Source organism: Amblyomma maculatum, chromosome 4, assembly GCF_055883805.1.
Source record: "Amblyomma maculatum isolate TAMU_Amacu chromosome 4, ASM5588380v1, whole genome shotgun sequence".
Classification (NCBI taxonomy): Eukaryota; Metazoa; Arthropoda; class Arachnida; order Ixodida; family Ixodidae; genus Amblyomma; species Amblyomma maculatum.
The window spans coordinates 44739324-44759615 of NC_139347.1; the positions used below are offsets into that span (position 1 = coordinate 44739324).

Below are 20292 nucleotides of genomic sequence, written 5' to 3' on the forward strand. Positions count from 1 at the left end.
AAGGTAAATCATTGCTGACCTATGGCTTATATTTATTGCCTATTCTCACATATTTCGCCTTGTTAAACTATGCGTATTTAACCCACCGCCCCCGTTAGAAACCAAGTAGTATACTTTTAAACTACAGAGCTCGCATGCATGGAACATTCATATACAGCGGTTGTGATCTGCTTAAAACGTGAGGAGAGGGAAAAACTTATATACAGGAAAAGGGAAATATGATCGGAATGTCACGAGCAGTCTGGTTGGTGCCTGTAAATCCAGGATCCCAATGGCTCTTCTCTAGCTGTCTTGAGCACTAACTGGATGATCCCCTTCTGAAAGCGTCCATGACCTTGTTGGACAATGCCGCCTCCTACTGCTCGTAGGACTGTTCTATATATCTGAGTCAGGCTCTGAGGGCTTGTAATGCTGCACTCGAAAGAAATGTGAAAAAGCGTGGGACAAGCACCGCCCCAGGGTCATGCTTATAGTTATATCGTGTAGGGAATATTTAACTTCTAACCTACAGGTTTGCATATGCGTCTGGATTTAAAGCCAATCTATCGCCCCTGCAGCTGTTAGTTATATAGGGAGCCCGGCTCGTGGTTTCATGGGATAAGCTATAGGCTCATTTGTTTCATGCCCTCGCACTTTGAGATCCAAATGAGGCATTGTGGCCCTTTGTACTCAGCAATGTTCAGTAGTGCTTTATCCCTCGCCAATAATCTTCCCTGTATGAGGTAGATGCATGTGTGAAAGAGGACTGGGAATCAGTAACAGTGGGCAAGATGTCTACCATCTCGCTGTGGCTGATGGCAAGCGCCACTGCCGTGAGCCTCGATCGCGCGGAAGATCCGTTTGGACGGTGACACGGATCACCTGTTTAAGCTGCGAGTTCGCCACATCCGCTGCGACACTATTTAGTGCATCCTGATGTCCGTACATGTGTATGACATGTGATTCTTACGCCAGCTTCTTCCTCGGGACTTGAAGTCTTGCCTGCCTTCTTCCGTTGGTTCTGCAATGATAAGGGTAGTATGGGTGCCATGGTTATGCTCACCGAAAATTTGATGAAATAGCTTTCAATGCGCAAGGACCACCTTATAGACATCGACGCTGCCAGAGAGTCGCAGCTGGCAATGCTTCTATCTCAAATGAGGGGCGACCTGCACGATCGAGACCGGCATTTTCGTTGCATACCTAACAACGACAGTGTGGATACTGAGGGGGGAGACATCGCAAGTGTGCCCAGCTCTCGTCCAGTACCGATCACCAAGGTCAAGAACAACTGTATCCGTATAGTATCACTACCAATTTTTCCGCAGCAACATTGCCTTGTCGGCATGAACTGCGCGAGAACGATGGTCCGGACTAGTTGGTGTCTTCCGTATGCATCTTTTTTCTCGTATACGCGTTCTTCGTGAGCTGCTTTTTCAGCAGGTAGTCGGGATGGGTTTTTAGCAGCTGCGGACAAACGAGGTCATTATCTTCACATTATATTGTTTTAGAGCACAGCTGTCTTCGGCATAATTCGTAGGTTGGTACTGAGTTCGTAATATTAATCCTTGAAGGAGAGTAGATCACTGATAATTTGTTAAATATATGCCTTACAGCCTTCATTTGCATTTCTTCAATGTTCTTAGCATTTTACGTAGCATAGGTGCCCCATGCTATGCAGGCTCTAGCTTCGGCCTAACGAATGCATGATAGCAAAGTAACTTGACATCAGCAGGGGTGTTTTTAAGCTTGTGTCTCGGGAAACAGATTTCGTGCGAAGCAGGACAGCAAATTATAAAATGCGTATACCTGGACTTGGAATAGAAGTTAAGGTGGTATCGAGTATAACTGCAGCCAGCTTCGTGTAGTGGGAACGAACGTAATGTACAGAAAACGTCAAGCGGTACTCTTCTTATACGATTAATACTTAAGGATACCAAACTATCAACGTTAATCAGTTCAGTTCAGTCGATCAGTCGTGTCCGACTCCTCGTGACCCTTTGGACCATATCACGTCACGCTTTCCGGTCTCTCACTATCTTCCTAACATCACATAACTTCATCTGCAGCGCTTCGAGGATGCCATCTAACCATCGCGTTCGCTGCCTACCCCTTCTCCGGCGACCCTCAACCTTTCCCAACATCAAATCTTTCTCCAGCGACTCCTCTCTTCTCATCAGATGACCAAAGTAGCTGAGCTTTAACTTTAGAAATTGACCCTCCAATGAGCAGTCAGGGTTTATGGTCAACAATATCGACCGATTTGATCTTCTGGCAGTCCAAGGAACTCTCAAGAGTCTTCGCCAGCACCACAATTCAAACGCGTCAATTGTTCGGCGGTCAGCCTTTTTCACAGTCCAACTCTCGCATCCATACATCACAACTGGAAAGACCATAGCACGAGTTATACGGATCTTGGTTGGCAGACTAATGTCTCTGCTCTTTACTAGGCGGTCAATGCTAACCATTGCTCTCTTTCCCAGAAGCAGGCGTCTCCTAATTTCATTGCTGCAGTCATCTACCAGAGTAATCTTGGAGCCCAAGAAGAGAAAATCTGTCACGGCTTCCACTTCTTGTCCCTGTATGTTCCAGGACTTGATATGGCAAGACGTCATGATATTTGCCTTTTTAATGTTCAGTTTAAGCCCAAACTTCTCACTTTCTTCTTGTACGCGCATCAAGAGCATCCCTTATAAACGGCATCATTTCAGTATGCTGTTTATAAGTCCCTATTAGGAACTGTATAGTCATTCGGACTAGTTTAACCTCCGGACCAAATACAATAATAAGCACCGGGAGTTATAAGGTTGACGATATCATTAACCAAGAATAGCTACTCTGATACCCAAAAAGACCCACTGCAGTGGCTTGGGAAGTAGTCAGGCCACTCTTGAGCCGGGAGACCCGGCTGTGATACGCGGCGGCCGTTTTTCGATGGAGGCGAAACGCATGGTGTCTGTGTACTGTGCGATCTCAGTGCACGTTGAAAAAATAATAAGAAGAACGGTTGGCCGAAATCTTCCCGAGTATTCCACTACGGCGCCACTGAGTTGTTTTGAGACGTGTTGGTTGGTTTATAGTTTATAGAGCTGAAACATTATAAATGAAACCATAGAATGTATATAGGAGGCTACTACCAAAAACTAATAATCCTAAACACATTTTGCACATATGAAAAAAAAAAACGTGTTCCTGTTTCTGTTTCTACTCAAATTACGTGGACGCCACATCTATACAAGCACCACAGACCTGAGCGCTCGTCTGCTCACTCTCTGAACGTCCAGCAACACTTTCTGCAATGACCCCCCCCCCCCCCCCCCCCCCCTGGCTTTCTGCTGAGAAATATATCCCGTAACGGTTTCTGCTGTATTAAAAAAAAGAGAGAAAAATGGCTCGAGATACGAGCGGACGCCAGTGCGTGTGGAGGAGCGTTACTTGGTCGAAAATGAAAATGCGCAAAGCGGACGCACGTTTAGCGCGATCATGGACCTTTCAATCGACGACCATCAGCGACGTCCTCTGCGAGAACGCCACTCGTAGTGCGCGCGGGTCCCTCTCCCGGAAAGTCCTTGGCGAGACGACTGCTGTAGAAAGGCTGAACAGAACAGCTTTATAGGTTGAAGCAATACCGACGCCATCTGGCCATCGTCTGCGCTTCCTCGTGTCACACGTCCGCCCGTCTCGCAATCAGTAAGACGGTCGCGAGCCGACCCATTTACTTGTTAAATTCTTGCTGCAGGCGAAATATTGCCGAGGTGAAAAATCTGTTCCTGCAGAATTCAACAATCATTATCACACTTTCTTTTAAGACTTCCAAGTTCACCGTCATTAGTCCCCGAGAAGGCATGTGGCGTTGATGGGAATGCTTTTTTTCCTGCGGACTAGAGGGCTGCCCGAGCTCGCCTCTTTCGCTTGTATTCTTGGGCAGCCAGCGTGTTTTGCTTGGTTGTGAACTAATGAAAATGCCTCATCTACTTCTCTCCGTACCGTAACGCGGGGAAACGCACCAGCCGTGGAATCATTAGCCGGATTTTACCGTGGCGCTGCTACTTAGGCAGTAACCTATCAAATATCTGCCACTCTAAATAAATTTTAAGGAATGTTGAATTGAATTGAAGTTTATTTTGTCCACACACATTACAGTGGGAAGAGAGGACACTGGGCAAAAAGCTGCATAATGCAGCTTGAGGCTACTTCAACTTCGAATGTACAGCACGTGTGTTTAAACCCCATATTATTGTTGTCCTCTGGTATAAAATATACACAGAAATGAACTTCCTTCTTTTGTAAAATAATCTTTGTGTAACACAGGAAGTTTACTGTGCGTCTTGTGACCTTGTTTTTGTGTTCATTTTACGTTATGTGTAAATTTGTTCACAATATACTAATGCAATGTCTTAGTTTATTTGTACTATTACATAACAGTTACATTTGTCATATGTTGATCAAAATTAAGCTCATATAATGTAATGTGTGGTGTTTTTGTTTTGTTTATATTGCTATTGTACGTGTGAAAAGTTTTTGTAATTGTAGAATAGCGTCGTGTTATATGCCTGGTCTCGTTAAGGAAACTACTGTTATTTAAATACATGCTGCAGCATCAGTCCGAACTGCATAGGGGCAGAGGCCTCGTCAGGCACCAACTGCCTTTAGCTTCTGTTCCTGCATCAGGCATTGCACTTGTCTGTTGTCAAAAAGTAAAGTAAAGTAAATAAATAAAGATTCGGTCACTTTCTTGGAGCATGGGGAGTCTGCATCAGTATGACCGCAGAGACATCTATTAAAGGGGACTATGAGGACAAGCTGAAGTTGGCCTGCATCAGTACCACGTTCTAATCACGGATAAATAGCTTTCCCTGAAGTTACAAGATATTTTTTGGACTAGATTAAACAAAAAAAAAAAATTGCTTGTGGTTTGAACTCTGGTGAACCCTAGGTGAATTGCGATAGCAACGGTGGAAGCTTTTTTTGCCTGCTACATTATTCCCCTATCACGCCCTATCAATGTGTGTTACATTACTGGGGACAATCAAGCTCATCATTTAAGAGTATGACGCGAGAGCGTAAGCTACCAGCCCACATATAAATGAGAAGGGTTCAATGCTGCTGAACCTAATGTGGAGCGAAAGCATTAGCTGCCGGTGACCGGTCGTTCTTATTCGCGGCTGTTCAAGGTCAACCGTGGCGACCGGCCGTGAGCTACGCGACGGCTCGGAACCTGGCGCAGTATTGTTATCGCAATAAAAGGGAATACAAGTATCGATACCTGTTCTTAGAGTGAATCACAGAGGCTCTTTCCGCATTTGGTCAGACTTATAAGGGAGGGAGGGAGGGAGGGAGAAAGAAAGAAAGAAAGAAAGAAAGAAAGAAAGAAAGAAAGAAAGAAAGAAAGAAAGAAAGAAAGAAAGAAAGAAAGAAAGAAAGAAAGAAAGAAAGAAAGAAAGAAAGAAAGAAAGAAAGAAAGAACATAACTGAACATGTGTTGGTATTTTAGAGCACATTCAGGGCAGTAGGGACGCGGTCAAAAAGTGGACGAGACGTGCTATTTCTTTTTAACACTTTCGCGGGTTGCTTAATAGAAACTCCTAGCTATTGTGTGTGCATGCAGGTAGTTTTATTAGCAAACTCTTTAGGACGCTTTCTCAACGACAAAAAAGAAAAACAATTCAGATGTTTAACGTGGCTAAACCATGCTATAACGTGTGCAAGCACTAGTTTGCTACAGTTTATACCTTGGTCGATGTATCTGACGCTGTCGCTGCAGCTCTCGTCATGATCTGCTTGATGCACGCTCGAGGCTCGCTCGTTGATGTATGTTGCCCAATTCTATACGACGCGCCCGCCAATTCTATACGACGCAAGGAATCTCGAGCCGGTTAGACCTCGTGAAATAAGGCTTTCGCACTAGAATGTTTTATCTCGGATAGGGAAGGCGTCACTGCGCTCACAACGGGATACCATGCTCTGCTTACTCGTGTCCGCAGCTGTGCGCGAAGATGAAAACACTGCGTGAGCGCTGAAGTGCAAACCAATACTAAACCGAATCGCACAAACTGTCACGTTTGCTTGTAACTAGTTCGTGCTTTGGTTTTGCTTGCTTGCCGTAATGCTTCTTTTTTTTTTCTATTTGTTTTGTTGCTTTCGAGCGCCAGTAGTAAGACGGCTCCGAACACGACAAAAAACAAACAAACAAAAAACGCCTTGCGCTCAAACAGAGTCGCCCTTTTCTTATTACAAAACCAGAATTGCCAGAAAAAGACCCAGATTATGTACGTGCAAATTACGTGACAGCACGAATAAACATCGAAATGCCTATTCTGGCATTTCAACATCACGCAAGCAGTATCATGCTTGCTTGCTCAAATTACTGGAAAAAGGCCATCTGGAACAGGATATTACATATTGTCAAGACTCTGTAATACTTGTTTTGGTTTTCCTAAAATTCCACATTCAAAGCCGCTGGCACGCGGCCAGATTTCTGCGGAACGATTGCGGCCGCGCACAAGTGCTTCTACGATATTCGCGATTGTTGTAGCGGTTGGATGAGTTGTGTCGGGAAAGCTGGTCGTCTCCTTTAAGTTAAGCGTAACCTAGAGCGACGGCCGTTGGTTCGGACCGCCGAGTGCAGTTGTTGCAAGTCGCCGCTGCCGATTTGTTATTATTTCAATTTCAATTCAGTTCAATTGTTCATTTTCATTTTCGTAGGTACAAAATCGGCCCTCTTAATAGTTTCAATTCTGCGCATGTGTGATCGTTTGTTTTCTATATATACCGGTTACTTGGAGTCCCAGTGACACTACATGATAATAGGATGGGACCAGAAAGACACGTGTACTCTATAAAAGAACAAAGAATTTACTCAAAGCTACTAAGAATGGTATATAACTTGTTAAAAAGCAGGAATCTGTCTTGAAACGAGTAGCTTTATAACTAACTAATTCAGAGGGTAGCTGCGCACATTACTTCCAGTACACAGTTTCTACACACACAGGGAAAATGAAGTAACGGTACACAACATTGTAGGTAGCACTACATCACAGGAGCTCTTGAAGTATTGTGGACTTCAATTTGAAACATGGTTTTGTGCAAGTAACGGCACTGTTCTATGAAAGAGTGCGCGTTATAATGTATAGGGCTCATGCGGGGCATTAAACCTTGAATGGATGACGGGTTCGAAGAAGTCGTTTCGCAGGTGTTCATGGTTGTAAAGATTGTGAAAGAGAAGATGCCTGGAGCAAACTGATGAGGCTTGAAAACGTCGTATGCGGGTACACCGTTGAAGATGAGTGGTCAGAAGAAAGAAAGTAGCGACACGATTCCGCAGGGCTTTAATATACGTATTACGTATATACGTTTGATATACGTATGAGGTATAGTAATAAATGGAAGTTCCACATGGCCGGAGATCATTCGATTTTAGGTCGGAAGCGTAGTGCTTTAAGTGAGCAGACATCAGTTTTGTCCTGGGTGCTGTGGTGCGCATGTTCAGGAGACGTGTTTATCAACAGACAAGATTACCTATGCTGTGGAGAACCGAACAAGCGGTGAGTGAATCCAAGAATACTGACGTGGTATCGGTATTTTAGAGTAAGAATTTAATCTCAGGTACTTATTTGTGGTTGTGTGCTCCATTAGATTGTTCCTTAAATATTATCTATCGAGGGCCAGGAGCCTGCGAGAGAGAGAGAGAGAGAAAAAAAAGCCGTTGTCTTAAGTGAAGAGTGATACAAAACGACCTTTCGACTCGCTCGTTTTTGTCGAGAAATTCAGTGCTATTCGTTGTCGCGTTGATGTTAGGCGCAGCACGTCAAGCTGGTCCAATGCGCCGAACGTGCCTCACTTAATATTAAATTCAAATATTGGTTAAACGTTCGAATGAAGAATATCATCTGTATGTGAGCAAATGAGCCGGATGCTTCCTAATTAATCAAAACGCCACAGGACATCGCCGATCAAGGCCATGCAGAGCCATGCATGGAAATCCACATTAACAAAGCAACGCCGTCCTATCATTTGCGGCTCACCCGATACCTGCATTAGCTTGGCGCGGACATCGCTCAGGCCTGGCTCAGTAATCCCTCGGGCGCATCACGGTCGGCTCATCGGAAACAGTTCCGCGGCTAAGAGCACGGGTGGTCAGAAGAAAGGGGGAGAGAGAGAGAGAGCGGGGGAGGGGAAAGCGATGCTCGCAGCTCGAGCCGCAGCGCGCGAGGTTTCTCGGCCCTCAGGATCGATCGTAACATGTCGCTTCCGGCGGAGAAGGCCGGGGTCCCAAGAACGATTGCCGCGGGCCCTGGAGCGAAAACTTTCTCACCGGTAAAGCACAAGGTACCGGAGGCAGCGCTGGTGGCGGCCAAGGAGTGGGGGAAGGATGGGAAAGAAAGAGAGAGGAAGCGGCGAAGGGAAAAGAAGGCTTATCGTTGCCAGGGCTCCCGGGCTCCCTTCGATTTTTGTTTCTCCCGCGTGTGCCCCTTTCACTGTTTCTTCTGCTGCGCGCTCCGCGTGCCGCTCAAGTGGAGAGCAGCTATCCTATCGGCTGGGCGGAAACGCCGGAATACTCGCCCGGCGCTCCGGACGGGAAAAGAATAAAAGGCGCAAAAGGCAGCTCGTTACGTAAAAAGAGTTCCGCCGCGAAAATAAATAGCCGGACTGGGCGCCGAGCGAAGGGAAGAAGAGGCGGGGGGTGCACGGGGGGAGAGGAGGAACGAAGGCGTAGGGGCAACGCTTTCGGAGTGTTCAGAGCGCCGACGACCATCGTCGGCGTGCTTCTCTACGACTCCGACGCGAGCCGGAAGCGATCGACGCCCCGCTTTCTGTGACGTGTGTGTGCGGCTGCGACCATGCGGACTAGCAAAGGTGAGGGCCTCGACCTGTCTACCTACACGCGACTCGGCTCACGGCATTGCGGGCCCGCTGAAAACGTCTTCCGACGCGTCTCTCGAGAGGCGCTCGCGGGTGTAGTGTTTGGGCAACACACTCGCTACAGGTGCGGTCGCGTGCAACTTTATGGCCCTGTGCCGGGCGGTTTGCTTCCCAATGAATCGAAACGCGAATTACGCGAACTGTCCCTTCCTAACTTCTCGAATTTCGCGCCAGAAGTTTGACTGAAAAGCCTACAGTGGCTCACGGAGCGAGCGGATGCACGGCTTCGTGCGGAAACGCGGACGTGGCGCGGCCGCAGTATATACAGTTTCTGAAGAGAGCGGGTGCACAGTTGGCAAATTGCCCATTGCATGCTCCAACTCCTTCTTTCCCTTGAGTTTTATTTTGTTGTCTCTCGCTGCGTCCTTTGTTCGCACGGTTGCACGCTTGTCGCGGCGTGCACTCAGCATGCAAGGTCCTTTCAAGCGATAATGTTTTGCCGGCATTTGACTGCATGTTTAATGGAGATTGTGATGGATTGCTGTGAGATACATTTCTGATTAACTGTTGCAGATGAATGAAGTTAAACTTTCCGAGTGAGTAGATATGCGCTCTTCTGTCGCATATGAAAAATACGGAAGTAATGACTTACTGTATGCGCGGACGTTTTACTAAATTGCTGCGACAAAGTTTCACCAGGTGCTTGCGCAAACTTTTTAGGGTGCTTGGTTGACCGAATAGAGCCTATATTTTTTTTTTTTTTGTCATTACAATTAATGCCACGCATTTCGGTATCCGTGTTGTTCCGGGAGACACCAAAACGCTAGGTCTCAGTTTGCCCCCAAGTTCTGAAGCACTGTTCGGTGAAAATTCATTACAAACTTTCTGCGCGGACCTCACAAAGCGTCCTCTCGCTGTTGGCATTGCGGCGTTAGATCAACACAGGCACGCAAAAGCCAAGACTGATGCTGCCACGCTTTCGCTGAAACTTGTGCGCATACCACAATGATTCGTTTGGTTTACGGTGCTTACGTCCCAAAGTGACTATGAGGGACGCTGTAGTGGAGGACTCCGAAAATTTCGACCACCTGGAAATTTCGACATCGCACAGCACACGGGCACAGGCAGCCAAGGGCTACCTGCCAGCCTCTATTTGCGGGCGCACGACCGAGTACAGATTCTTGCCCTGATGGGGCTGGGACAGGTAGGTCATCGCCGCTTGCGGCGGGGGCTAGCCTGCCACTGATTTTTATCTGTTATAGGCCGTCATTGCACCCGCCACCACTTCGGTGGTGGTGGGCGACGGCTGTTGTTGTGGCGCGCGTCTTTCTCTCTCTTCTTTGTCTTTCTTGTTTATTTTCTCTTCTGTCTGCACGAGGCAGCGAAGGTGTCTCAGCTACATAGCCAGTAGCAGGCCCGTGCATTTTCTTTTCTCTTACAGCCACAACTCCCCGTCTTCCCCGGCACGCGTGCAGGGGGCGGGGAAGAGGACGCCCATTTCCGATGGAAATAAAAGTTGTGCAGTCAACCAACGTTGAGATGATAGTGGCATCCTAGCAGATGCGCGCTCCGGCAAGGAGAGGAGAAGGGTAGTTTCCGCGCTGCGCATGCGCGCGCTGCCGCGGAGAGCTGACCGAATGAAGCAGGAACAACGTTACGCAGGAAAGCGTCTGCTGGCTGCGCATGCGCACGGCATGAAAGTGGATTCTGCCTAGAACGCCGATGAACTTAGATGCGTTCAACGAAACGCTGGTCGTGTGCGATGCAATGCTTGGCCGTCCGCAGCCAAAGCTTCCGCTCCACACTCGTTTGGTTTGGTTTGGTTTGTAGGGTTTAACGTCCCAAAGCGAATCAGGCTATGAGAGATGCCGTAGTGGAGGACTCCAGAAATTTCGACCACCTGGGGTTCTTTAAAGTGCACTTGCATCGCACAGCACACGGGTGCCTTGCCTTTTGCCTCCAACGAAAGGCGGCCGCCGAGGCCGGGATTCGATCCCGCGTCCTTGGGAACAGTGGTCGAGCGCCGTAACCACTGCGCCACCCCGGCGGGGCTGCTCCACATTCGGTTCAGCAACGTTGAACTCCCAAATTTCTTAGGCCGTATTAGTTACTTGTAATGTTAGTGGTCGGTGACCCGCTGGGACCTAGATAGTATAACCTAGGATGGAGTCATGGTGACGACTTCTGACTGGCGTCACTGATTCGAAGTTTCCTTTCAGGATTCAGTCATCGAAATACACAGGCCATGTTAATGAATTGTCAGTATAATTTTGTTTTATTATCAGGCGCCCACTGAAAAAATGAATCGAGAAAAGATAAATATAAAGACGAATTTGACTGCCGAAGAGAGGGGGGCGGGGTGCCTTGGCAGAGTTCGCATAGGGCACCGAATGATGTAAGGCCGACCCTGGTAAGTGTGCAAGGCCGCCAGAGAGGTCGGTGCAACGCGGTGAGAGAAATGCTGGCGTTGTTTATTCAAAGAGTTTTTTTTTTCTACGCATTGTTGTCGCCGGAGCCCAAGATACAAAGGCGCCGCATGTGAAGAAGATATGCTCTGACCTCAGTTTAGTTGCGTGCAGTCCTCGTGGCGAATGAATAGCGAAGGTAGTCGGAAGGCCTGCGGTTCGAGGATGCACCATTCGATGCCGAGGATGCCGATCGGCGCTGCTGCGCGCGACTGTCGAGTAGCATGCTGCGGGGTATGGTTAGTTGGTTGATTTGTGGGGTTTAACGTCCCAATGCGACTCAGGCTATGAGAGACGCCGTAGTGGAGGACTCCGGAAATTTCGACCACCAGGGGTTCTTTAACGTGACATCGCACAGCACACGGACGCCTTGCTTTTCGCCTCCATCGAAAAGCGGCCGCCGAGGCCAGGATTCGATCCCGCGTCCTTGGGAAAAGTAGTCGAGAGCCGTAACCACTGCGCCACGCCGGCGGGGCAATACTGCGGTATGAAAGCGGGCTGTGACCGTGGTCAAATAACGAGGCCGATATAATGATTCTTTGCCATCACCTTACACTTACTATTATTCGCTATTCTCTCCGTAAAAGCGTTAATGAGTTGCTATAAGAAACTCGAAATTGCGGCTAGAGTATAAAAGCATGGCAGCGGTCGAGTAAATATAAACACGTTGGCTGGCAACCATGGCTGTCTTCTGTTCGGTCTCGAAGATCAACGTCTACGTGGTCCGTCTCAAGAGGCGCCTCCTTGCGAAAGTTGGTCGAGAAGCAAGACTTATGCCGCCTTTTGCAAACTTTGTGAGCACCAGAAGTCCCAATGGCAAGTGTGAATCACCTTCCTGGCACTGTCTTAGGCGATGTTCGAAGACGCTGCATCGAAGACGGTAGCGGTATCTGCGGACGGGCCCCTTCCAGCAGCCGTGTGGGCGGCCAAACCTCTGGGCCAGTATTGTATTAGCAGCATTGTAATCACCATTATTATTAGCTGGGTTAGATTTTTATTATTTTCGCTTTGAAGAAGGTGGGCGTTCAGCCTGATTCGGTTGCATTTGCCAGCGTGTTAACGTTACGCAAAAACAGAAGGAGCGAGTTGATAGTTGCCGGCGTTGTGTCGCTGTGACACTGTGACAATCGGTATAGTATTTTGTGCGTTGTGAATTGTGGCAGCAGTTGTGGTATGCGTGGTTGCATAAGGTGCGTGACCAGGCGTGGAACATATATGATAGTTGATCATCACGTTATGACTCATCATTAGCCACTCTTGCCCACTGCAGGACGAAGGCCTCTCCCATATTCCTCCAACTAACCCAGTCCTGCGCTAGCTGCATATACTTTCTAACCTCTAACCTCATCCGCCTGAGTTGTTTGAGGACGTTAAACACCACGAATCAAGACCCTTACCATTTGCACTATGAAGCGGTAAGGAGCTCTTGCCGCTAAATTTCGGTGGTGTCCAGCGTTCATCGGAAATATTAAACTCGTTCGCTTGTTTGTTTTGTGGGGTTTAACGTCCCAAAGCGAATCAGGCTATGAGAAACGCCGTAGTGGTGGACTTCAGAAATTTTAACCACCTGGGGTTCTTTAACGTGCGCTGACATCGCACAGCACATGGTGCCTTGCTTTTCGGCTCAATCGAAAAGCTGCCGCCGAGGCCGGGATGCGATTCCGCATCCTTGGGAACAGTACTTGAGCGCCGTAACCACTGCGCCACCCCGGCGGGTTTTCTGTGGACACCGCAACCGCGCCGTAAGGAAAGGGAGGAAGATGGGGGTGAAAGTGGAAAGAGAGAAAGAGGAGCCATAGTGGAGGGCTACGGAGTAATTTCGACCACCTGGGGATCTTTAACGTGCGCTGACATCGCACAGCACACGACACCTCTTCGTTCCGCCTCCATCGAAACGCAACCGCCGAGGTCGGGTTCGAACCGTCTCAGTATTGTAGTGATATACAGTAAAAGAGAAGAGAAAAGGAAAAAGGCGCTATCGTATTCCACTGATAATAAGCGGCCTCCAAGTTTTTACATCAACGGCTGTGGGAACTACATGTGGCACGCAAAAAGCCATACCTCAGATGTTTCGTGATGGAAGTAGAAGGCGGGGCCGGGGGGGGGGGGGGGGGGACAACGCAAAGCGAGGGGATCAGTGACCGCCACAGCTTTCGGTGGACACCTCGAATGCGTCGTGCAAATGATAAAATTTAGAGCAGAACACCGCCGGGCCCCGCCGGGATGGTGTGGTGGTAAGACGCCCGACTACTGTGTCGGAGTACCCGGGTTCGAACCCGACCTCGGCGGCTGCGTTTCGATAGAGGCGAAATGAAGAGGCGTCCGCGTGCTTTGCGATGTCAGCGTTGTTGTTGTGGCTGTAGGAATAAGGAAAAGAAAATGCACGGGCCTGCTACTGGCTCTGTAGCTGAGCCACCTACGCTGCCTCGTGCAGACGGAAGAGATTGATTTATAGGAACGGAAAGGCGCGGTAACTGTATCACTTGTTCTCTGTGGACACCTCAACCGCGCCGTAAGGGAAGGGAGGAAGGTGGGAGTGAAAGTGGAAAGAGAGAAAGATGAGCCAGAAAAAACTGATTTATTTATAGGAAAGGAAGGCGCTGTATACCTGTCTCACTTGTTTTCTGTAGACACCGCAACCGCGCCGTAAGGGAAGTGAAACACACCGCAACCCCGCCGTAAGGGAAGTGAAACTGCCTAGAGAGAAAGAGGAGCTGTAGTGGAGGGCTACGGAGTAATTTCGACCACCTGGGGATCTTTAACGTGCGCTGACATCGCACAGCACACGGACGCCTCTTCGCTTCGCCTCCATCGAAACACAGCCGCCGAGGTCGGGTTCGAACCCGGGTACTCCGGCACAGTAGTCGGGCGTCTTACCACTGCACCACCCCAGCGGGGCAGCCAGAAGAGAAAGCAGAGAAGAGAGAAAAGGAAGAGGGAGAGAAAGACGCGCGCCGCAACGACTGCCGTCGTCCCCCACCGAAGCGGTGGCGGGTGCAATGACGGCCTACAACAGATTAAAAATTCGGTGGCAAGCAAGCCTCCGCCGCAAGCCGCGGTGACCTACCAGTCCCAGCCCCATCAGGGGAGTACACGTTAAAGATCCCCAGGTGGTCGAGATTACTCCGTAGCCCTCCACTACGGCTCCTCGTTTTCTCTTTCCACTTTAACTCCCACCTTCCTCCCTTCCCTTACGGCGCGGTTCATGTGTTGGTTGGTTGGTTCACAGGAAGGGAAAGGCGCAGTATCTGTCACACTTGCTCTGTGGACACCTGAACCGCGCCGTAAGGGAAGGGAGGAAGGTGGGAGTGAAAGTGGAAAGAGAGAAAAGGGAGCCGTAGTGGAGGGCTACGGAGTAATTTCGACCACCTGGGGATCTTTAACGTGCGCCGACATCGCACAGCACACGGACGCCACTTCGTTTGCTGTGCGATGTCGGCGCACGTTAACAGAAACAAATGTGACAAATACTGCGCCTTTCCCTTCCTATGAACCAATTATTAATGCGAAATCATTACTTCGCTATGTTCACAGATTTCTGTCCGCAGGCCATTCCGCAAAATCGTGTCCGCAGTGGTTGTGAGTAACTGAGAAGTGGTAAGGGTTAATGAGTGGTGTCAATCGATAGAGGGTGACGTAATATCGCCGAAAAAATAATTAGGTCAATAAATTAATTAGGTATATAATTGCAATAACTGGTTCACAGGAAATGAAAAGCGCAGTATCTGACACACTTGTTCTGTGGACGCCTGAACCGCGCGTAAGGGAAGGGAGGAAGGTGGAAGTGAAAGCGGAAAGAAAGAAAGGGGTGCAGGTAGTGGATATGACGTCAAGGATGTGACGTCACGTAACCGGAAGTAAAGCAAAAAAAAGAAGGGCATATGAAGGGATTAGCGCACAATTTGAAAGTACCACAGACTAAAATGGGTAAACAAAAAGTGAATTAATGTGAGGTAGAGGACGTGACGTCACGCAACCGGAAGTAGAGCCGAAAAAGGGCATAGGAAGGGATTGGCGTGCAATTTGAAAGTACCAACGACTAAAATGGGCAAACAAAAAGACTAGCTACAACCAAGACGGGACGCAGCGTCTTGGAAGGTTTATAATAATAATAATAATTGGTTCACAAGAAGGGAAAGGCGCAGTATGTCGCACTTGCTCTGTGGACACCTGAACCGCGCCGTAAGGGAAGGGAGGAAGGTGGGAGTGAAAGTGGAAAGAAAAGGGAGCCGTAGTGGAGGGCTACGGAGTAATTTCGACCACCTGGGGATCTTTAACGTGCGCTGACATCGCACAGCACACGGACGCCACTTCGTTTCGCCTCCATAGAAACGCAGCCGCCGCGGTCGGGTTCGAACCCGGGAACTCCGGCACAGTAGTCGACCGTCTTACCACTGCACTACCCCGGCGGGGCAAAAAGATTGGCTTCCCGTGACAAGGGGCTGGGAGACAAGATATGCCTAAAGGGCGGAAAAACAAATTCCTTACGCTTTCGCTTCCCTAAAAACATGCACCCGGAGTATCATAGTGCTAGACCATCGGCGAGGAGTAAAAAATGAGCGAGTGGTATTCAAAAGAAGAAGGCTTTAGCCTTCTTCGTGGATGCTGAGGGTCCTGTAGAGGGAATATCAACAATCTCAGTGGCATACTAAACGCAGGTCATGGACGGGATTTCAATTCGTGATGGGGAAACACTGGCAATGAAAAAAATGGCGATATCCTCAGCCGCTACGCACCCGCATCGAAATACAGTGAGACAGATTCGCAGGCGGCTTTCGAAACTATATGTGTGGCAGAATCGCGCCACTAGCCTGCAAGATTTACAATCAGTGTAGGACTTCAGCTGCACGAAAGGAGCTGGTATGTGTGCCAGGTCATTAGGGAGCTGAAGGAAACGAGCGCGCACACGCTTCAGCCCGTGCTTTTCTTCCCCGGAATCCTTCTACGCCCTCAGTTAGTGATTTAGGCTCTCCATCTAAGTTGACAACATATTCCGAGATATTACAGCATTTGCGTCTTGAAAAACAGACATACTGTGGCCGGCTAATAAATCAGAAGAGTGCCACCTTCGAAGGCTACAAACTATGCCTTTTAGTAATCCAACATGTGCTTCACGCCATTGAGCCGAATTCCTTTCTCGGCACAGTGCAAATTTTGTGGCGAGAAGGCAAACCTATATATACCACATGTTATGGGCTTGTCAGAAAAACAGCAAGATCTGTCAACGTGGGAAGGCTTGGAGGCAGCCCCCAGCTCGGACCTCGAGGAACAACGAGGCCTCGTCGAAAGAGTACGGACAGAAGCTTTACCAATGGTGTCCCGAACTATATAGAACCAGATCAGCCTTCCGCCTGTTTAAACTACTATAAATAAATGTTTCCATCATCATAATCATCAGCATTACAAACATTTAAGATTTTGTCATGCTGTGTGCCAGTGTTTCAATGTTAAACCACCAAGCAGAGCCATACCAAACAATGCTTTAGCTCGTCTTAATAGGTTTAAGCCGAGATAAACCTCTGCTAATTTTTCACTCTCGCATATATGTCATATTGTGTTTTATTGCTTTCATGTTTTACAATTAATTTTCTTCGATCGATGGCTCGTGCCGTTGTCTACTCGCCGCTTCGGTGGTTTGAAAACGGCTGTCGTCACAGTTCTTATGGCAACTGCGATGAGAGCGAGCCATGATGTATGTGGAGTGAACGGCGGGATATACGATTTTAATTACGACATATTGCGACACTCCGTTATGTCTGGTCTTTTTCATTATATCGTGCTTTTCGTGAAATTTTTTTTTTCTCACATATATTCTGTATCAAAAATTCTGTTCAACGCCGCAGTTAGAGCTTTCGCCTTAAAAGTATAGCGAGGAAGGGAGCTTTAATACAGTGCGTTCAGTGCAGCCATTATGGGCAAGACCAGGCTCCGTTACGAATGATCAAGTATGCATATTAAACCGTACGAGAGGGAGATAACTGATTCTGTCCCTTTGTGTCTGTGCAAGTGATTTCAGTTCAACATTTCGGTTGCGCAGTTGAAGCCGCTCGTGTTAATACATGCCCTTCCGCATCTATGGGATTGATGGCCTGCTACCCTTTTTTTCTGAAGGACGAGCAGTGTATTCCTCGGAATATCGAACAATTTATTACTCACCAACTTCGGCCACGAAAGAGAAAGCGGCGATCACGGTCAATTTTTCGCAGGCCTCCACGCTAAGCCTTTCGGTGCACCAAGGCAGTCGCGATGCTGTGTCTACAGTGCACGGTTCCTCCGCAGAGTGCACCAACATGCTGGCGGCTTTGGAAGAGCATTTCCAGCGGTGTCGGCATCACGGGGCCACCATGTTCAAGGGCCGGCGGCGGACGTTCGGCGACTTGGACCAGCTTTCGGCGAGACTGGTCGAGGAGCTTATGAATCTGCCCGACTCAGCGGCTGCAGACATCACCGTCTGCACGACTGCGCCCGACGACACGGTGCTGGCCTTCCTTGCCTCGGCTAGGTTGTCGACGTGCTGCACGCCACTAGCTCCGTCCAAGAACGCGTCCGTTGCGGTGTCGCCGTCCAGCTTCGCGGTGGTGGACGGCGAAACGGCCGGCCGCTTCTCGCTGCACAAGAGGACGGTCAACGTCGCCGACGCCCTCCAGGTAGACGAGATTCGTACTTTAAGGTTCTAGAAGTACAAATTTGAGGCAGAATTTATCGATGGACTATATAAGCACGAAGAGGCTGCTTTCACTGGAAGGGGATATTTCTCAAGGTAAAAAAGCCTAACAAGCGAAATGCAGGAGCCATCGGCCAGCTTCTCTTTCGAACTGGCACACAGGTGTTTGAGCCTTTCAGAAAAGTCGGTAGACTCTAAAACAGAAAATTACTGTTTTTTTTTTTCATCAACGTGTTTCGGTAAATGACGCATAACAGATAAATCCACTTTATGAGAACAGAAGTTTTCTTTAAAACAGCCTGTAATTTAAAACAAATTTATTACAGTGGCGAAGACGGCCGGAGTGGCGGAGGGCATCTGTCAGGCTAGTTGATTTTCCATGTTTTCTTGCATCGCTTAGCCAGCCGAGGACAAAGCGCAGAGGAACAAGTAAAAAGGCAGAAAAAGAGCGTTTAATATTTCTCTTTTAATAAACAATAATAAAGAAAATGCACACTGGGGGCATTTCGTGGCATAAATCGATGTCTGTATTGACCGTGCGAAAGCTAACTGGCCGTGTAAATTGGGAAGAAATTATGTTTTGTATGAGCATGTAAAATCTGATGTGCTATCGGAATGCGTGCCGATGTTTGGCCTTAATTAAAGCTCTCGAAAATGAAAAGCAAGCTCTTTTTCACCGCAGAATTTTAAGAAAACATTCTGAAGTAAAACAAAGCTCACCGTCACAAAGATAGTCCCTTTCGACGAGAAAGTAAGAGGGATTAATAATAATGAAAGGAGACGTTTCGATTTCTTTATTAGGCAATGTCGCATTCAGTGTCAGCGTCACCGCTGGTGAGTGAGCAAGAACATTCATCGCGCACCGCGTAACGGGAACTATAGCTGTCTTTCCCCTCCTCTACTCGCAAATGGCTTTCACTGTGCATTACGCCAGAGTTATTTCGCCTGAACGAAAGCCTTCTAAAGCAGATAGGATCAGCAGTATCGAATATCACGGAACAGTTTTAAATTGTTGTGAGTTATTACACGGAGGAGTGCGCTTGTGCCACTGTGCAGTCACAGTCTTGCAAGTGATGCGCACCCATGTTACGCTACGCGCCGTATTTGCGACCCAGAACGGTACACGCGTTACTTATATGGCCACGTGGCCCGTAGCGGCGCGGTGTGCATCCGATCGCGGCGGCCCTGACGTCACGTGCGAGCCTTCTATGTATCATTCGTGGTTGTACTGCATACCAGAACCGCGGCAGTTGCAGATGCAGCGAAGTTTTCGTTGTCGGTTTCCGCAGGCTGGAGGCGGCGGCAGCAGGGCGCCGCTGAAGGCCGCTCCCGCGGACAGGCGGCCCCTGCTGAAGGTCCTTGGCGAGGACGACCTCTGCGACATGGGGGCCGAGCATTGCCTAAGCCGCTACAGATGGGAGTGGATGGAGCCCTTCGGCGGCGAACAACAGCAGCAGACCGTGGCCGTGGTGGATGACGTGGACACGGCGCGGTTTTGGGAGGACGTGCTCAGCGCCCTGTGTTGGGGCTCCACGGTGGCGCTGCCGACGGAAGGCAAGTACCCGACGCCTCTGAAGCACACGGTAGCGTGAACTATGTGATTTTGCTGCAGCAGTTAAAGCAGCACATACGACGTCGAACGCCTACAGAGCGATGTGTGCTCTAGCCTATGATACGTTTCTGGGTGCTGTAGTGCGCTGCCACTACGTCTTCCAAATCCGCCGAAGAGCCGTCATCTGCCTGTGTGTCTGTCCTGTCCTCCCCACGAGCATGCGTCTGGCAGGTGCTAGTTGGTACGTATGTTCAGTGGTAGTCAAAAAAATACCCAGGGCGCAGGTTCTGCTTCTGGTCGGCATGTTCTGGCACTTGAGATTAAAACTATCAATTACCTTAGAGGTTAGAATAATGCTTCTTCTACCCTCCACAGATATTTCAGATTTGGCGGCGTCGTAGCCGCCTGATTATACTGCTCAGAAGCAGACCCTGTGGCCTGGGAACTTTTGACGACCCCTGTACGTGACATAGCCGGGCACTGAATGGCCGGCGGGTTGTGTGACGTCACGAAAAGCCTTGTCATGGACGAATCCGCAGAGGCTGTCAACTTCTAGCAGCTCTTTTGATGTTGGAATAGAGCTAACTGGCTCCTGAAACCCTTGGTCAGACGCGCTACTCTTAGGTCATGGAAGCACGTTCCTACAGCTTGGTTAAAGCGAGGTTTCTTATCCGCGTTACTCTATACCAACTTGGATATTTTGTCTGTACATGATATGACTCCGACCAAGATAAGCCAGCTCAAATAAAGAGAAACGGTAGAAAGCCAAT

General features: G+C 48.7%; 1 protein-coding gene across 1 annotated transcript in view; it reads left to right on the top strand.

The window, feature by feature from the left end:
- Positions 1–8723: 8723 nt before the first annotated feature.
- The window catches only part of LOC146190893 (uncharacterized), a 42062-nt gene continuing 30493 nt past the window's right edge, over positions 8724–20292 (top strand). The window contains exons 1-3 of the mRNA XM_084601279.1: positions 8724–8835; positions 17586–17953; positions 19260–19524. Coding sequence (XP_084457405.1) covers positions 8820–8835; positions 17586–17953; positions 19260–19524 — 649 coding nt within the window. The 5' untranslated portion in view covers positions 8724–8819. The remainder of the gene's footprint in view (positions 8836–17585; positions 17954–19259; positions 19525–20292) is intronic.